The sequence below is a fragment of the Haematobia irritans genome, chromosome 1 (assembly GCF_050003625.1).
Source record: "Haematobia irritans isolate KBUSLIRL chromosome 1, ASM5000362v1, whole genome shotgun sequence".
In the NCBI taxonomy this organism is placed as follows: Eukaryota; Metazoa; Arthropoda; class Insecta; order Diptera; family Muscidae; genus Haematobia; species Haematobia irritans.
The window spans coordinates 228,093,851-228,110,637 of NC_134397.1; the positions used below are offsets into that span (position 1 = coordinate 228,093,851).

General features: G+C 30.9%; 1 protein-coding gene across 2 annotated transcripts in view; it reads right to left on the bottom strand.

The window, feature by feature from the left end:
* Cad99C (cadherin 99C) overlaps positions 1-16,787 on the bottom strand; it is a 398,863-nt gene that overhangs the window by 150,852 nt on the left and 231,224 nt on the right. For both annotated transcript variants that reach the window (XM_075290410.1, XM_075290327.1), the window contains one exon: positions 5,845-6,042. In XM_075290410.1, the coding sequence (XP_075146525.1) occupies positions 5,845-6,037 (193 nt within the window). In that variant the 5' untranslated portion in view covers positions 6,038-6,042. The remainder of the gene's footprint in view (positions 1-5,844; positions 6,043-16,787) is intronic.

A 16,787-nucleotide genomic window follows, 5' to 3' on the forward strand; every position in this document is an offset into this window, starting at 1 on the left:
AGTGTCCTGGTTTTTAGTGTCGAAAACATCTCGTTACATTTAGCAATGACAAATTCTTGATCAAATTGGTTGTAAATAAAATTCATCTTTTATATTTGAGAAAAATTAGAACTATTGCGGCTATATGAGAGCTAAATGTCAAACTGTTCGGTTTCTACCATCCAGAGTTGTTGTATAAAACAACATGTTCAGATTGACGGGATGTCTTCTTATATACCCCCTATATAGACTAACTGATCTATATGTTCCGATTAAGGAGTTTCTCGATGTCTATTGTTTGTTGTTATTGTATTGTATCTTATTGAATTAATCTTTCATAATGGATCATTATTTTTAATGTAGTTTTACACCTGTATTATCCAATTTTTATTTAGTCTTCTTTTCTTATAACTATCAATGAAAAATTCTTGATTAAATTTAGTTGTACCTAATATTCATCTGATTTCTTAGCTAATCATGTAGAGAAGCAGTTTTCTTTTTTAATTAAAATTTATAGTAAAATCATAATACTCTTTCAATCAAAAACTAATATCTTGCTAGATACAGAAACTGCTCTCTATTTTATGCCCCACAACGAATTGGGCAACACCCACTTGATATGAATGCGATGCTGAAGCATTTCATGGTCAAAAGGATACATATAAATTATTGTTTTCAACTCCCATAGATTCCATGGATGACCATATTTTCTATGTAGTTGTTTCTTTGCTTTGTCTTAAAGACCATAGGTTTAGCAACAAGAAACTTTTAACATGAGTTGTTTCATTAATCATAGATTGAAATCTTGTATATAATGAAGGAAATCACAAAAAAAAAAAACAATAAACTAGAATTTTAGGAGGACATCTTACAAAAGTATAATGGGATGGATTGGGATTGGTCCTAAGAAGAGATAAAAATCTATCCATATATGCAATATATGTATAGAAACTATACATTTCCAAGGAGAGTTAAAAAAAAATTAAAGCCAAAAAAAGAATACATTCACAACTTTTAAATTAAAGTTTTTAAAAAAAACTCTATTGAAATCAAATTAAAAAAAAAATCTGATTAAATTTGACCTCTTTATCGAAAATATAATGAGAAGAACTTTTGAACTTCATAAACAAAATATCCCTTGCATATCTGTTTAGTGGAAGCAATAAAACGCCAAAATATGTTTCGAATGCCTCCCTGATTGAACTTATCCTTTTTTCTAATCAATGTAATTTAACACTTTACGGGAAATTACTGACCCTACTGGTGCTGTAGCACCTACCATCATAAAAGAGTGTCGCTCAAAGGGTGGCCCATCCCAAATTGCTCAGAAAATAATAGCAAATAGGAGGGTATTTATTGGACCGTGATAAAACGAAAGAGATTAGGTCACCTTTAGACTGGTGAGCCAGCTTGCGTGTTTGTGTCTTAAGTCTTTTGTTTGCCTTGCATTTAGCATCGTTCGTGTATTATGCTATCGCAAAAGGTAAAACAACGTAGGTAGCCCTCTCCCTAGCTACAGTCACTCTCTTGTCTGACTAATGTGATAAAAAGGTATTGGCTACAAGAAGCTGAAAACGTGACGCCATTTGCGATGGAAGAGAATCATAGGAAAATCTTTTGAAAAATATTCTACCACATATATAGCTTAGAAAATTACGAAGACGAAAAATTCATCCATGCATCCACAACATCTGTAACTATATAATGGCTAGGAAAAATGGGCCTTTTTTAGCTGCAGTTGCTGATGATGATGATGACGACGACAAGTTTGATATGCTCATGTTGTCCTTCCTCTAAATGGTTTTTGTACTTTACCTTTGCCGGGAGATGGTGAAGAAAAATTACAACGCGAAAGGCTAAAAAGACATCGAGACATGATGCGTGTTGAGGTGTATGCATGTCGAAAGGAAAACCTATTATTATAGCATTTACTGCCAACTTTTCATTTCGAGGGCATTAACTAGCCACTATCATGGATATAAAGCAGAAGCAACTCATCTTACAAGACAATTTTTCATATACTTTAGCCGGTGAATTCCAAAAAAAAAAAAAAAAACAAAACTGTAAGTGATGTACTACTCCAGGATAGAGGGGTCCTTGCTTCTTTGCAGGTTTATGTGTGGCAAGAAATTATCTTCATATGGCCATATTTACTGCCACAAAAATATTTTTATGCCATCCAAAGAGTGTGTAAATGTAATGCCTAATTGTCTTATGTAATCGTATGAGGTCTGGATTTGTTATGCTGGTTGATATAAGGTTATATTATTGAACTATAATGGTATAACGGCTTTATATCCTGATGATATCTAAATAAAATCTCCTTTTTTCGAAAATATTTTCTGGAATATTTTGAATAGAATCTTCAACGTTTTAAAGCACTACAAAATATATATGACATATCGGTTTGTGGATTGTAATAAGAACCATTTCTGCAAAACGGGGGAATCTTCAATAAGAGGGTGGACCGATATTTTGGAGAAGTGGCGATTTACCTTTTCAAAGAAATGCTTCATATTATAATTTATTTATTTTTTTTTGTTGTGAAAATAATCACCGATACCGATAAGAGACGATTTCAAAAATACTACAAAAATTATTTTTTATATGTAAATATCTTGACCAATATAAAGAAAAACTAGTAATAACAAATTTCAAGTGAGCAAAAAATTTTAAAATTAAAAATAAATTCCAATTGTACAAAAAATTAATCAAGATACATTAAAATTTATTTCTTAAACAAAAGAATGACAAATTAATTTAACTATTTGGAACAACTGTGAATAACTCTTGAAATCTACTAACTAACTCCGTTTGTCAATAAATCTAATGAGGAAATGAGTTTTAGCGGGACTTATACCAGAATATTGACCATTAAAGAACTTCCCTTATATACAGCCACACAAGTCTGGAACAATCCTCTATACCTTGAGGACATCGCATAAGGAGAAAAACCCCTTTTTTATACCCTCCCCCATAGGATAAGGGTATATTAACTTTGTCATTCCGTTTGTAACACATCGAAATATTGCTCTAAGACCCCATAAAGTATATATTCCGGGTCGTGGTGAAATTCTGAGTCGATCTGAGCATGTACGTCCGTCCGTCCATCTGTTGAAATCACGCTAACTTCCGAACGAAACAAGCTATCGACTTGAAACTTGTCACAAGTAGTTGTTATTGATGTAGGTCAGACGGTATTGCAAATGGGCCATATCGGTCCACTCTTACGTATAGCCCCCATATAAACGGACCCCCAAATTTGGCTTGTCGATCTTCTAAGAGAAAAAAATTTCATACGATCCGGCTGAAATTTTGTACATGGTGTTAGTATATGGTCTAAAACAACCGTGCAAAAATTGGTCCACATCGGTACATAATTATATATAGCCCACATATAAACCGATCCCCCGATTTGGCTTGCCGAGCCTTTAAGAGAAGCAAATTTCATCCGATCCGTCTGGAATTTGGTACATAGTGTTAGTATATGGTCTCTAATAAGCATGCAAAAATTGGTCCACACCGGTCCATAATTATATATAGCCCCCATATTAACCGATCCCCCGATTTGGCTTGCCGAGCGTTTAAGAGAAGCAAATTTCATCCGATCCGGCTGAAATTTGGTACATAGTGTTAGTATATGGTATCTAACAACCATACGAAAGTTGGTCCAAATCGGTCTATAATTATATATAGCCCCCATATAAACCGATCCCCAGATTTGACCTCCGGAGCCTCGTGGAAGAGCAAAATTCAACCGATTCGGTTGAAATTCGGTACGTGGTGTTAATATATGGCCTCAAACACCCATGCAAAAATTGGTCGAAATCGGTCCATAATTATATATAGCGCCCATATAAACCGATCCCCAGATTTGACCTCCGGAGCCCCTTGTAAGAGCAAAATTCATCCGATTCGGTTGAAATTTGGTACGTGGTGTTAGTATATGATATTTAACAACCATGCAGGAATTGGTCCATATCAGTCCATAATCATATATAGCCCCCATATAAACCGATTCCGAGATTTGGTTTTGAAGCCACTTAGAGGAGCAAATTTCATCCGAGTCAGTTGAAACGTGGTACATTGTGCTAGTATATGGCCGTTAACAATCATGCCTAACTAGGTCCATATCGGTCTATAGTTAGATATAGCCCTCAGATAAATAGATCCACAATCACACAAAAATTGGTCCATATCAAGTTCATAATTGTATATAGCCCACATATAAGCGACCCCCATATTTCAATTCTGGCTATCTACGTACCGTGCAAAAGTCCATATCGATTCGTAATTATTTGTATACTTACCTATATATACCTTTTTTGTCTAATATATTCCACGTATGGATTAACTTACAATTTAGATGTTTTAAGATACCACAACCCAATTAATTCGATTGTGGATGACAGTCTTTCGTAGAAGTTTCTACGCAATCCATGGTGAAGGGTACATAAGATTGGGCCTGGCCGAACTTACGGCCGTATATACTTGTTTTAATTACATATTTTGTTTTCCGTGGCAGAAATGCCACCAATATTACTAAGTTAGCTAATCACCGATGAAAAATATTTTAGGTTTATGTCAGAATATGAAATTAAACCGAAAAATTTTGCCGGCATGAGGGCATTTATCTGTTTGCTCCATTATAGGCACATTCATACTTACTCTTTCCAAACCTTACACAAATTATTCTTATAAGGTCTTTCGAATGAATCAATCACAACAAATTAAGTAGAGTTCAATTGGAATATCTTACTACCATCTTCACCCTACTTTTGTTACATTTCAATTGTCTGCAATGTGCATGAAGAATTTCCCTTGATTTAATATTTTTCTGTTCATGATCTTTGCATGTCCACGGGCTGAGGAAATATCATTTTGAATTAGTTGAAATGAAAATTGATTTCAATTGACAGTTTAACAAAAAATGTAAATGGCAATAAGCCATTTACATTTGATGTAAAAAAATTCCATAGTTGCTTTCTAGATACAGGCTCAAGGCTATGACTGTACACTTTCATTTAGTTATTTATTTTATCTACCACACAAAAAGAATATTCCCGTTATGCAGAAAACTTACAATTATCGGTTCAAGGATAAATATTGCATGTATGGTTTGCACCTAAAGGCTGTAATTTATTTGTTAAATTGGAAGATCAACCGATGGCCAACAATGATACACAAAGACGGATTGCATTACAATGGCTTGTACGAGAACATGTGGTCTGGATTGCAATAAACCTTGAGGTTGAAATACATTTTGTAATTATTATTTGAAAGTGAGATAAAATCTTACGAAACAAAAAAAAAAAAGTCCATAGTCCATTGATAAATGGGAAATTTGTAAGTCTTATGAGTTTTTAATGAAATTTTATCGCTCACTTTATCATTAATTATAATATAAAGACCATCTTCCTACTTCTACTTCTTCGTTAGATATTTGCATTTAATTAGCTACTATATTGCAGTGGGAAGCTGCATATAGAATTTTACAAAGCTAAGATGATTGTCTCACTTGCTCTTGCTTCAACACCTTTTAGTTTTTTGTTCATAAAAATTTCAATCAATTTGCTTTTAATAAAATGTGGAAAAAAGTCTGTAACAAGCACCTCCAATAAGATATTAGAAACTTCTAATGGGCGTAAACAATTCGCAAAAAACTTTGTGATGGATAAGATTGCATAAAAACGAAAGACTTAAGACACGAACCTAGGAACTCACTGCATGGTAAAAAATTCTTAAGGTGTTAACCAGAATTGATTATTTTAACGAAATTACATTATTCAATATTGATGTAGGATGCATCTTTTTCTGATTAAAAATATTTTCTATGAAAAAATATTTAATGGAGGTTTTACTTACAGTCTCCTCTGCTTTCTTCTATATCCAGAATAATATTCGTTTGTCCCGTTTCAACTTCACACATCTGCGATTTCCCCAATACGCCTGCAACTTTGTGACATTTTAGTAATAGGACGAATACTAAATAAAGTGATGTTAAATATGTAAATCGATGCAGTGATGTGCAATTGTGGTGAAAGTATTTTGTTGACATTATGACTGAAAAGATACACAAAACCAAAATAAAAATAAATAAAGTGAGTTTTCGTTTTATTAAGGTATACAAATTGAAGCAAATAATGAGCAAATATATCAGCAATATAACACCAAGAAATATAAATTTAATGAAAATAAATTTTAAATTCAAAATTAATTTTAAGAATATTGGTCTCCATTGTCTAAAAAATATTAATATAGACCTAATATAAATTTTCTACTACAAGATAGAAAAATCTTGTATCAGAATTTAAACCGATATGTCCAGTTTTAAAACATAGGGTAGGATTTCACACGTTCTAAGCGCTAGCTAAGCGCTTTCTGTCTCCTAATTACAATTAAGAGACGGCCTTAAGAAACAATCAATTTATGTGTGAAAATATCAACCCTTAAGGCCAGGCCAATCTTCAAACTTGACCTAACTTCAGACGAACATATAACACGATAAACGAAACTACAGAATGGCTATCGATGGATAGACCAGAGAGTATTAAGATAACAAGAGAACGAAACTGTGAAGCGAAACTGCGATAGTAGGTGGCAGTCATGAGGAAATTTATATAATGTCATGCAGTTTTTGTCGGCGCTTCTCTCAAATATCATACATTTTACGTCGGCGTAACCCAGTTCAGTTCTCTGCCGGCCTTATGAAACGTAAGAAAAATAGGATTTATAACCTTTGTAGTAACAAATGTTCTTTTATATAAATATTTTCATTCTATTAAATTTTTTGGCAGACAATTTGAAATTATAACAGCCGATGCCTTAACCCTGCTGTAAGGTTAGGCCCATTTGGTCCATTTTTTTCTTTTTTCTTTTGTAACTTGGAATCGGTGGTATATATTGACAAAAAATTTCTGCAAATGGGTTCATTTTATACAACAATAGTATATACAAAAAAAATTCTAACTTTCTCCAATACTGAGAAAAACACAAAATCACGAATCATAGGTTAGTGGACCACTTGGTCCATAGTAAGTTTTGATTGATATTTTTTTAAAAACTTTATAATTTATTTTTTATTTCTACATATTTTTCATTACAAGTAATGCACAATGTTTTTCCGTTAGATTTGCAAATAAATTTGCTGCAAATGGAGCAGATTACGTCACACTTTGATTTGCAGCAAGCACAACTTCCACGCTTCCGAGTACTAGAATGGGAAGTTGCACTATTTTTGGAAGCCTCTGAAGCTGTGCATGTTGTACGTATATTTGACAATAACTGGCCTGAGAATCCTTGTTGAGTTAATCTAGATCGTTTTGTCATATATTAATGGCATTAATATTATAGTATGGACCAAATAGTCCCTTAACCTGGGATTCGTAAGTTTTTTCTAACCTACACGCAGAGAAGGAATATGATCACCTCAAACATGTTTCAAGAGCAAAATGTTATTTTTGTATGGTGACCATGTAACATGTTTGTCACTAAAATGTTATTTTCTCGTAAAATATAACCTGCTTGCCGAAATCAGATACATGATTTCCGATAAAATGACATGGTTGCGAAAACTATGTTACATGGTCACCACCCAAAAATAACATTTTGCTCTTAAAACATTTTTGAGGTGATCATATTCCTTCTCTGGGTGTAACAGCAGGGTTAATAAAGAATTTATCAAAACAGCGCTTCGACCGCAAGGTCGGTTATACCAAAGCTGCAGGCATTATACGGTTGACATTTGTTGTTTTTGTAGACGAGAAATTTTCGTACTCTTGTTTTCTTAATGCTCTCTGGATACACACAGAAACGAGTTGCCAGATTGTCTGGAATTTCTCAATGCTCCACACAAAAAGGATGCAAGATTTAGTATCTTTTGTTGGATCATCTGAACTGAAAAAATATTTTCCTAATATGAAATTTCATAATAATTGATCTAAAAAAGCTTTTCTTAAAATTTCGTTGAAGGCAAAGATAAGAAAAGTCTTTAAATTAAGTGATATATTGAATCTTTGACATATAAAATATCATCAAATTTTTTCTAATTAAATTTTGAACTTTATTCTAAAAATTATTCAATTAAAAATTTAATCGGTTCGACATATTTTCTTTTAATTTCAATAAAAATCAATCAAATAATTACATAAATAATTTTTTTTGACTTTGGTGATTGATACTACCATTTCTGTGATTGAAGACATTTCAATTAAAAAATAATTGGATAAATTAATTTTGTGATTGAAGACCCAATTTTTTTCTGTGTTGGATAGATAAAAATACTTCAAAATTTGGCTGAGACTTAACATATATTGAGGATTTTGAATGTTTGATTTAAAGTTTTTTTGTTGTTGGTTGTTTAATTAAGAACATATTTTTACTTTGAATCACCAGTTATAATTTGGTTTTTTAAACTGACATTTATTTTCACATGAACAGCTATTTTAAAATATGTCGCAAAAAGAGAATGAAAATTCTATAATTTGAATTTTATTGATCTTTTATTTACAACAAAGAAGCTTATGTTATCTTAAAGAAGCTACACTGAAAAAACAGTGAACCCACCAGGAAGACAACTTTTTGTTAATTTTGGAAAATTTTTAATATTTTTAGAAAATTTTAACTAAACAGTATTACAATCGCTAGCATTACGCCGATATCACAAAAATAAGTAAATATTTTTCGACAAATTCAAGAAAATTTATTAGACATAATTAATTTTTTTTCACTTGTTAAAGAAAATTTGTAGTTTGAAAGAAAAAAACTGGAGTTTTTAGTGACATACGAAGTTCATTATGGACGCATTTTTGTTAAAATTTACAAATTTAAAGAAATAATGAACTGTTTTGTGAGATGCACGAATTTAGTAAATCTTTTTGCTTAAAAAAAATGTATTTTTGTATATTTTTTTCCGTTTTTTAGTTCATTTAACTAACGTACGCAAAAAATTATTAGATTAAAGGAAACTTTCTCGAAACATAATAATTTCATGAACTAAAATAAGGTTAAATTGGCTTTTGTGAAATAGAGAATTCACTTTTTTGAGTGTATATAGGCTTTAGAGAAAAATTAAAATCTTTGGATCCAAATAAACGTTTTTCGAGTTAGGGAAATATGATGACGTCATTTTTTTTCAAAATTAAATTTAAGAAATTCACAGCGCATTTGCCCAAAATAGGTCCCAAATAGAAACTTTCTCCCAAAAGATTAAAAAATCTTATAATTTGTGTTATTTGCATAACCATTTCCCCGACAATTCATTGTCAAATTGTAGTAGCAGTTAAAGCTTAATTTTTCCTGCCCGCCTGCTCCACAGCTTCCTATTAGAAAATTTTACCCATTCACCTTTATGCTGTTATAGTTTTTAACCCTATATGGTCATATCATGCAATGATTTTGCAACGGAATTCTGTGCAGTTGTATGCCATTGAGTGTTTCACGGCCAAACCAAAAAGTCAATGTCTATTGTTCAACACGCCTGTTTCAAATCTACAAACAATGGCAAAATGCATTTTGGATTTCTTGAGATTTTTTACAGTTTTCTTTTTCTTCGCGATCGTTTTTTTGTTTTCTCCCAACATAACGTAACTGTTTCTATTCTTTGCATCCATTTTTGGTTTTTTTTCCATTTTGTATTGAAGTGTTGTCATATATGGTAATATGCAATTTTCATAAATGTGATAATAATATGGGCATATTTTACTAGCATTTTATTCCAGACACACGATAAAACCGGGGTCACAAAATTTTATTTACATTTTTTAAAGCAGTTTTACTTTGTAGTGAGAATAGATTGAGTATTAAAGTCCAAATGCTTTTGAAAATTGTATTAATTTTTATGGGATTTTAAAGAACGTTTTTTTTTAATGTTTGCTAAACTGAGTGAAATTTTCTTTTGACGATAAAATAAGATACAACATTGTAATAAAAAGATGTAAGCTAATGATGTAAAGAAATAGAAAAATTGACAAAAAATTACGATAACGATCCAGGCAAAGAATCACGGTGTTGTGTTTAATAGAAAACTGACATGGTGTGATCTAGAGGTGTGCACGTGACACGGGAACAAAATCCAAAGCAACTCTAGTGAATGTGAATGGGACTAAAATAAATATATCGTGTGTGAGCGTGCGTGAGAAATAAAATCGGTTCGTGAATGTGCGTGAATAAAATTTCTTCAAAATCACGCTCACGAAAAAATCAAGATTTAATTCATACTCGTATTTTAACTGAAATTAATTTAGCTTTCGAACTATATTCTATTTTTGAATTTTGTACCTCTTCTGATTTCCGTTTGGAAAATGTCGTGAGTCTCGTGAATTTGTCGGGAATCACGTGAATTGTCGTGAATCGTGCGTGAGCGTGAGTCTTTAATTAGTTCGTGCCTGAGCTTGCGTGAGTACTGGTTTTCATTTCGTGAATGTGAGTGAGTGGGATTGGCTACCATACGTATCGTGCGTGATTAAACATTTTGCTTCGTGAATGTGCGTAAGTGTGAGTGAAATTTCAGTCACGCGCACACTTCTAGTGTGGAACTTTATGGTCCTTTAAGGAGTTTGGTTTTGATTCCGAGCCAACGATGCGATGCGGCTTCTTTAAAAAGAGAAATTTTTAAATCTAGGGTCAAAAAATTAAAATTAGGATTCATTTATCATTTATGGAATTTTAATTCTCTTTTCGCGGTATAATAATAAAGCCATTCACTTACAATAAATGCCAATTTAAAAATCCAATTTATAACGGATAGTTCAAAGTAAAAAATGTTTTCTTAGTCCCAAAAAAACTTTAAACAAAATATACAAAACCCTTAAAATAAGTCTTAGCCTATATTTGAAGCATTTTTATCTTAAATCTAAAGATTAAATATTTCAGTTAATTTAACGACGACTTTGTGTCCTAAATTTAATGAAAAAAAGTTTGGAAGCAAAGATTATAAACCTTATTGTAATTAAAATTTAGTTATTTTAAAGAAATTTGTCCTTAATATTTTATAAATTGCGTATCCTAAAATTTAGGTTCCGTAGTATATAATATCACATAAATATTATTTTTTCAGTGTAGAACGAGTATAAGACCTTGACATTAATTATATTAAATAAATAAAATTAAAAAATGTTTCTTTAAAAACAAGATTAGAAAGATTAGAGACGAATGTTGCATCGCTTGTCATAAATTTGGGGTATTTTTCCTTAAAAGAATATCCCAGCAAAAAAAGCGTTGCCAAAAAAGTAATGAAAATGTTCCTTTTGGATTCGGAAGTGGTACAAAATTGACGCAGAAGCGATGAATTTAACATGGGCTTGTCATAGGACGGAAGTCCTCCATTTCAACGGCCGTTGCACTGAATTTTCATCACTTCTTTAGGTGTGATCCGAATTCAATGGTGTGATCCGAATAAATAATGTTTATAATTTTTTTTAATTTTTAATGGAGTCTGGCCTCAAATATTTTCAAAAATTCAAATTTTTTTTCAGATTGGATTTAGCATTTTTTTCGACAAAATTTAAATGATTTGTACCATTTTATGAAATCTTAAACTGTTTTTAACCAAGTTGAAACAAAAAAAGTTAAAATTACCCATTAAAAGTATGAAAAAACCAAGTAATAAAAATTGAATTAAAAGAACTTCCAGGGTAGTTAAAATAAAGAACATTATTGGGAGTGCATCTTCTAGAAGTGCTTTTAAAGTTGTGCCTTTGGAAGAACTTCCAAATTTTTTTGCTGGGATACTATATAAAATTTCGCAGGAAAGTATTTTTGCTTTGTGTATGGAAATATTAATAATTTGAAATTTTAATAATTACACTACCCAGCAAAAAAAGCGTCGCCAAAAAAGTACTGAAAATGTTCTTTTTGGATCCGGAAGTGGTACAAAATTGACGCAGAAGCGATGAATTTAACATGGGCTTGTCATAGGACGGATGTCCACCATTTCAATAGCCGTTGCACTGAATATCCCTGGCTTCTTAAGGTGTGATCCGAATGCAGTGTTTTGGATGTGATTTGAAAAATTTTGTTATATTTTGATAAATAAATACTTTCTTTTTTATAAATTTGAATAAATTCTAACGTTTGTCTGAAACGCTTGACCTCAAATATCTTCAAAAATGTTCAATTTTTCTAGAATGGATTTAGCAATTTTTTTGACAAAATTTAAATAACTTGCACCATTTTATTAATGCTTACTATGTTTCTAACCTATTTGAAACAAAAAAATTAAAATTATTTCTAAAAATATGAAAAAAGCGAGTTATAAAAACTTGAATTAAAATAACTTCCTGAGTAGTTAATATAAAGAATATCTGTGGGAGAACATTTTTGGAAGTGCATTTAAAGTTGTGCCTTTAAAACAACATCAAATTTTTTTGCTGGGGAGAGTATTCCATTAATAGGTAAATGATAGACACCTTACCTTGACTGAGAATACTTATACGATATTTCGATGTGTTACAAAATTTTTTCCCCTGCACTGAAAAAAATATTGTCGTGAGGTCAAAGATTTCATGTCTTTAAAATACGAATGCAAATTTTGCTTAGCATAGAAGACGCATTTCTCTAGTATAAAGTTTTTTTCCTTGACCAAAGGTCGATAAACTTTTCAATGAAGTTGTATTGTCCTTATAATTAAGTGGTTTGATTTAAAAATGGATATCATAACATGAAAGAAAAAATGTTTGGGCTAAGGTCAACTTGACTTTAATAATTTAGAAAAAATCTTTAAATTTAATGAAATTGTCTTTAAATTTTTTGTCTTTTTGCATCTTGACTACAAAGCAAAAAATCGTTCAAATATAGGACATGTTTTTCAACACTTTATTTTAAAGGCGTTTTTTACTTGAAATACAGCATAATTTCTACTAGAAGTCGAGTCTTAATTTGGAAAATAAAGTCGTCGTTAACTTGTTTTTAAAGGACTTTGATAGCATATGAAGAAAAAAAGCTGTAAAAGGGAAAAATTAAAATTTGCTTCCTAGGAGCAGTACACAAAACCCGATTTAATTGTGTCTTAAAAGTATCCTTACTCGTATTCTCCGCTTCTTTGGCTCGGAATCAATTAAAGTAAAGACAAAATCTTTGGAACCGGGTATGCTTTTTTTTCAGTGTGAAATATATTATTGTACTATTTTAGTTTCCAATTAAATTTATTTACCATTATAGAAGATATTGTTAGAGAAAAGCGAGGCATTAGTTTAGTAGAAACAATAAATCCACGCAAGACCATCCTGGCCAAGTATTGCTTGCTTGAAAAATACTTGCTTGAAAATACCCTGTGCTATGTTTCCATTAAATTTAGCTTTATTTGTTTCGTAGGAAAGATATTTGATTTATCTTATATTTAGTTTCGAAATAATGTACAAGGTATCTGACACGAACGATATCTTCCAGTTGCATCGTTACCCTGTTACTAAAGCATTGGTCAATCTTCATGCCAAGTATTTATATTAACAATTCTATTTCCATCCCACTCAGTCTCTTTTTCGGCATCATAAAATTAAAACCCACTTTAAAATTCTTCATTCTCTGAGTTTTACCAAAACCTATTGACATAGACTCCATGGCAAACATTTACCGAACCCTATTTTAACTGAAATTATCGTAGTTACTTACTCGAACTGACAAAAGAAGTTCTGGCTAACACAGCCTAATATATCTCATTTTAACTATCCTCAAGAATCTTAAAGTGGGATGTCTGTGACACAGTGATCAGTGACTGAGAAGAAGACCAAGAACAGACATCAGGGCAAACATAAAATACGTGCCAAATTATTATTTCTATTATTCTGACATACACCCACCATAGCCACCGATCATGACCACATAGTTGGGACGTCTTCCTTGCTTGGCCAACGGCGGATCATGGAAGATGTTGTTTTTGTTTTTGTTTTTTTTTGCCTGGGCTTTTAGGTTATGTGGTGGCAATTCACAAAACTATCTTCAATTACATTTGAAATGGGATTTCAGTTGAGAACTTGAGAATTACGGTCATAATTTATATTAAGAAAGGCCCAAACGAAGAGATATGGAGGACGGCAGTAAAAGCACCAGCAGTCGCTTTGGTCACATAGCCAACTAAAGTGGCTGTCATTTTTTAAATTCCCCATAGTCGTTAAATTGCTTTTACAGCAAAACCGCCGCCATCAAACTGCCGCTATATGAAAGCCGTGGTGGCAAAACCTCAAAAAAAGTGGAGGGGAAAATGGCACCAATGGATAGCCCAAGAGTATGAAAAAACTCAATGACACGACAAACAGATCAGGTGCAGTGTTAAGTTAATGCTAGAGCTCTGAGGAAGCGAAAGAAAATATCGCAAAGCCAAAAGATGGACAGACACAAAAAAAGTGACGGACATTACTGCAAATGGTGGAAGAAGGGTTACGAGGAGTATCGAAATATGAACATAAGTCTCGGCTACTTTTCTAGCTTACCATTCAGTCCAATTGACTGAATTCTGGAACTTTTTTTCTCTGGCTTGAATAAAACTGAATCACTTGTTTGAGCTAAACTCGAATACAGTTAGATTTTTGTGTGGTTTGGTTAAGCTACCTGCTGTTGTCGCTTTGTATGTCTATTACCCGTTACAGGATGTTTGTGTGGAAAACCATGCACTAAACACAAGGCATGATCGCCCTTCATACATTTGTAGCCACCACACACCTTTGCTATGGAATCCATGGATCCTTTACACTACTTCCATATGTTGGAAAAAAAAGTAAAACGGTTTTTTGTTTTGTGGTATTTTTTCTATTTGAAGTTTGTTTTTTTTACCACAAACATCCGTATGCTCATTCTTGAACTCCATACAACATTAGGTTGTGTGGTTCCATCATAGATTTCCATGCTTATAGGAAGTTGTAGCCTCTGTATGACGGTGTCTTAAGTGTTTAACCCAATTGTTCGGTTAAGCCATTTGTTCAAAGCCTTAGAGGCAGACAAAACGCTCTCTATGACCAAATAGAATAGTAATTGCTTTTGTATTGTTAGACCAACGGAATAAACCACTTGTATTTGGAAAGGAAGAATAGAGCACTTCCTATGTTACTTGGAGGGGAGAAGAAGAATTTTATGAGTAGCAATAATAATTTAAGGAAATTCTCTTTAGGTCTCATATTGAACTTTAATGAGGCTGGAATGGTAAGTATATAAAACGATCTCTAATATAGACTGTGGGTTTACTAACAAGCTCCATTTGTAATGTAATATAGACAATGAAGTAAGAATTTTGATCACTAATGCTAAAACAATCTTGAGTGGCAATGGAATGCCCAGACATCTCTGTAAAAATTTGGACAGAAAATTTAGAAGGCATTGGCAAGCAACTGGCGACTAAAGCTAGGATTTATCTCATGGCAGCTTACAGCAGCACCGTTGCCACAGTAGGTAGAAATAAAATTTTGACAACATTTTCTATAGAAATAAAATTAAATTTTGGCAAAATTTTCTATTGAAATGAAATTTTAACAAAATTTTCTATAGAAATAAAATTTTGACAAAATTTTCTATAGAAATAAAATTTTGACAAAATTTTCTATAGAAATAAAATTCTGACAAAATTTTCTATAGAAAAAAAATTTCGACAAAATTTTCTATAGAAATAAAATTCTGACAAAATTTTCTATGGAAATAAAATTTTGACAAATTTTTCTATAGAAATAAAATTTTGACAAAATTTTGTATAGAAATAAAATGTTGACAAAATTTTCTATAGAAATAAAATGTTGACGAAATTTTCTATAGAAATAAAATTTTGACAAAATTTTCTAAAGAAGTAAAATGTTGACAAAATTTTCTATAGAAATAAAATTTTGACAAAATTTTCTAAAGAAATAAAATTTTGACAAAATGTTCTATAGAAATAAAATTTTTCTATAGAAATAAAATTTTGACAAAAGTTTCCATAGAAATAAAATTTTGACAAAATTTTCTATAGAAATAAAATTTTGACAAAATGTTCTATTTTGACAAAATTTTTCTATAGAAATAAAATTTTGACAAATTTTTCTATAGAAATAAAATTTTGACAAATTTTTCTACAGAAATAAAATTTTGACAAAATTTTCTAAAGAAATAAAATTTTGACAAAATGTTCTATAGAAATAAAATTTTTCTATAGAAATAAAATTTTGACAAAAGTTTCCATAGAAATAAAATTTTGACAAAATTTTCTATAGAAATAAAATTTTGACAAATTTTTCTATATAAATAAAATTTTGACAAAATGTCTATTTTCACAAAATTTTTCTATAGAAATAAAATTTTGACAAAATTTTCTATAGAAATAATATTCTGACAAAATTTTCTATGGAAATAAAATTTTGACAAATTTTTCTACAGAAATAAAATTTTGACAAAATTTTGTATAGAAATAAAATGTTGACAAAATTTTCTATAGAAATAAAATTTTGACAAATTTTTCTATAGAAATAAAATTTTGACAAAATTTTGTATAGAAATAAAATGTTGAAAAAATTTTGTATAGAAATAAAATGTTGACAAAATTTTCTATAGAAATAAAATGTTGACAAAATTTTCTATAGAAATAAAATTTTGACAAAATTTTCTATAGAAATAAAATTTTGACAAAATTTTCTAACGAAATAAAATTTTGACAAAATGTTATATAGAAATAAAATTTTTCTATAGAAATAAAATTTTGACAAAAGTTTCCATAGAAATAACATGTTGACAAAATATTCTATAGAAATAAAATGTTGACAAAATTTTCTATAGAAATAAAATTTTGACAAAATGTTCTATTTTGACAAAATTTTTCTATAGAAATAAAATTTTGACAAATTTTTCTATAGAAA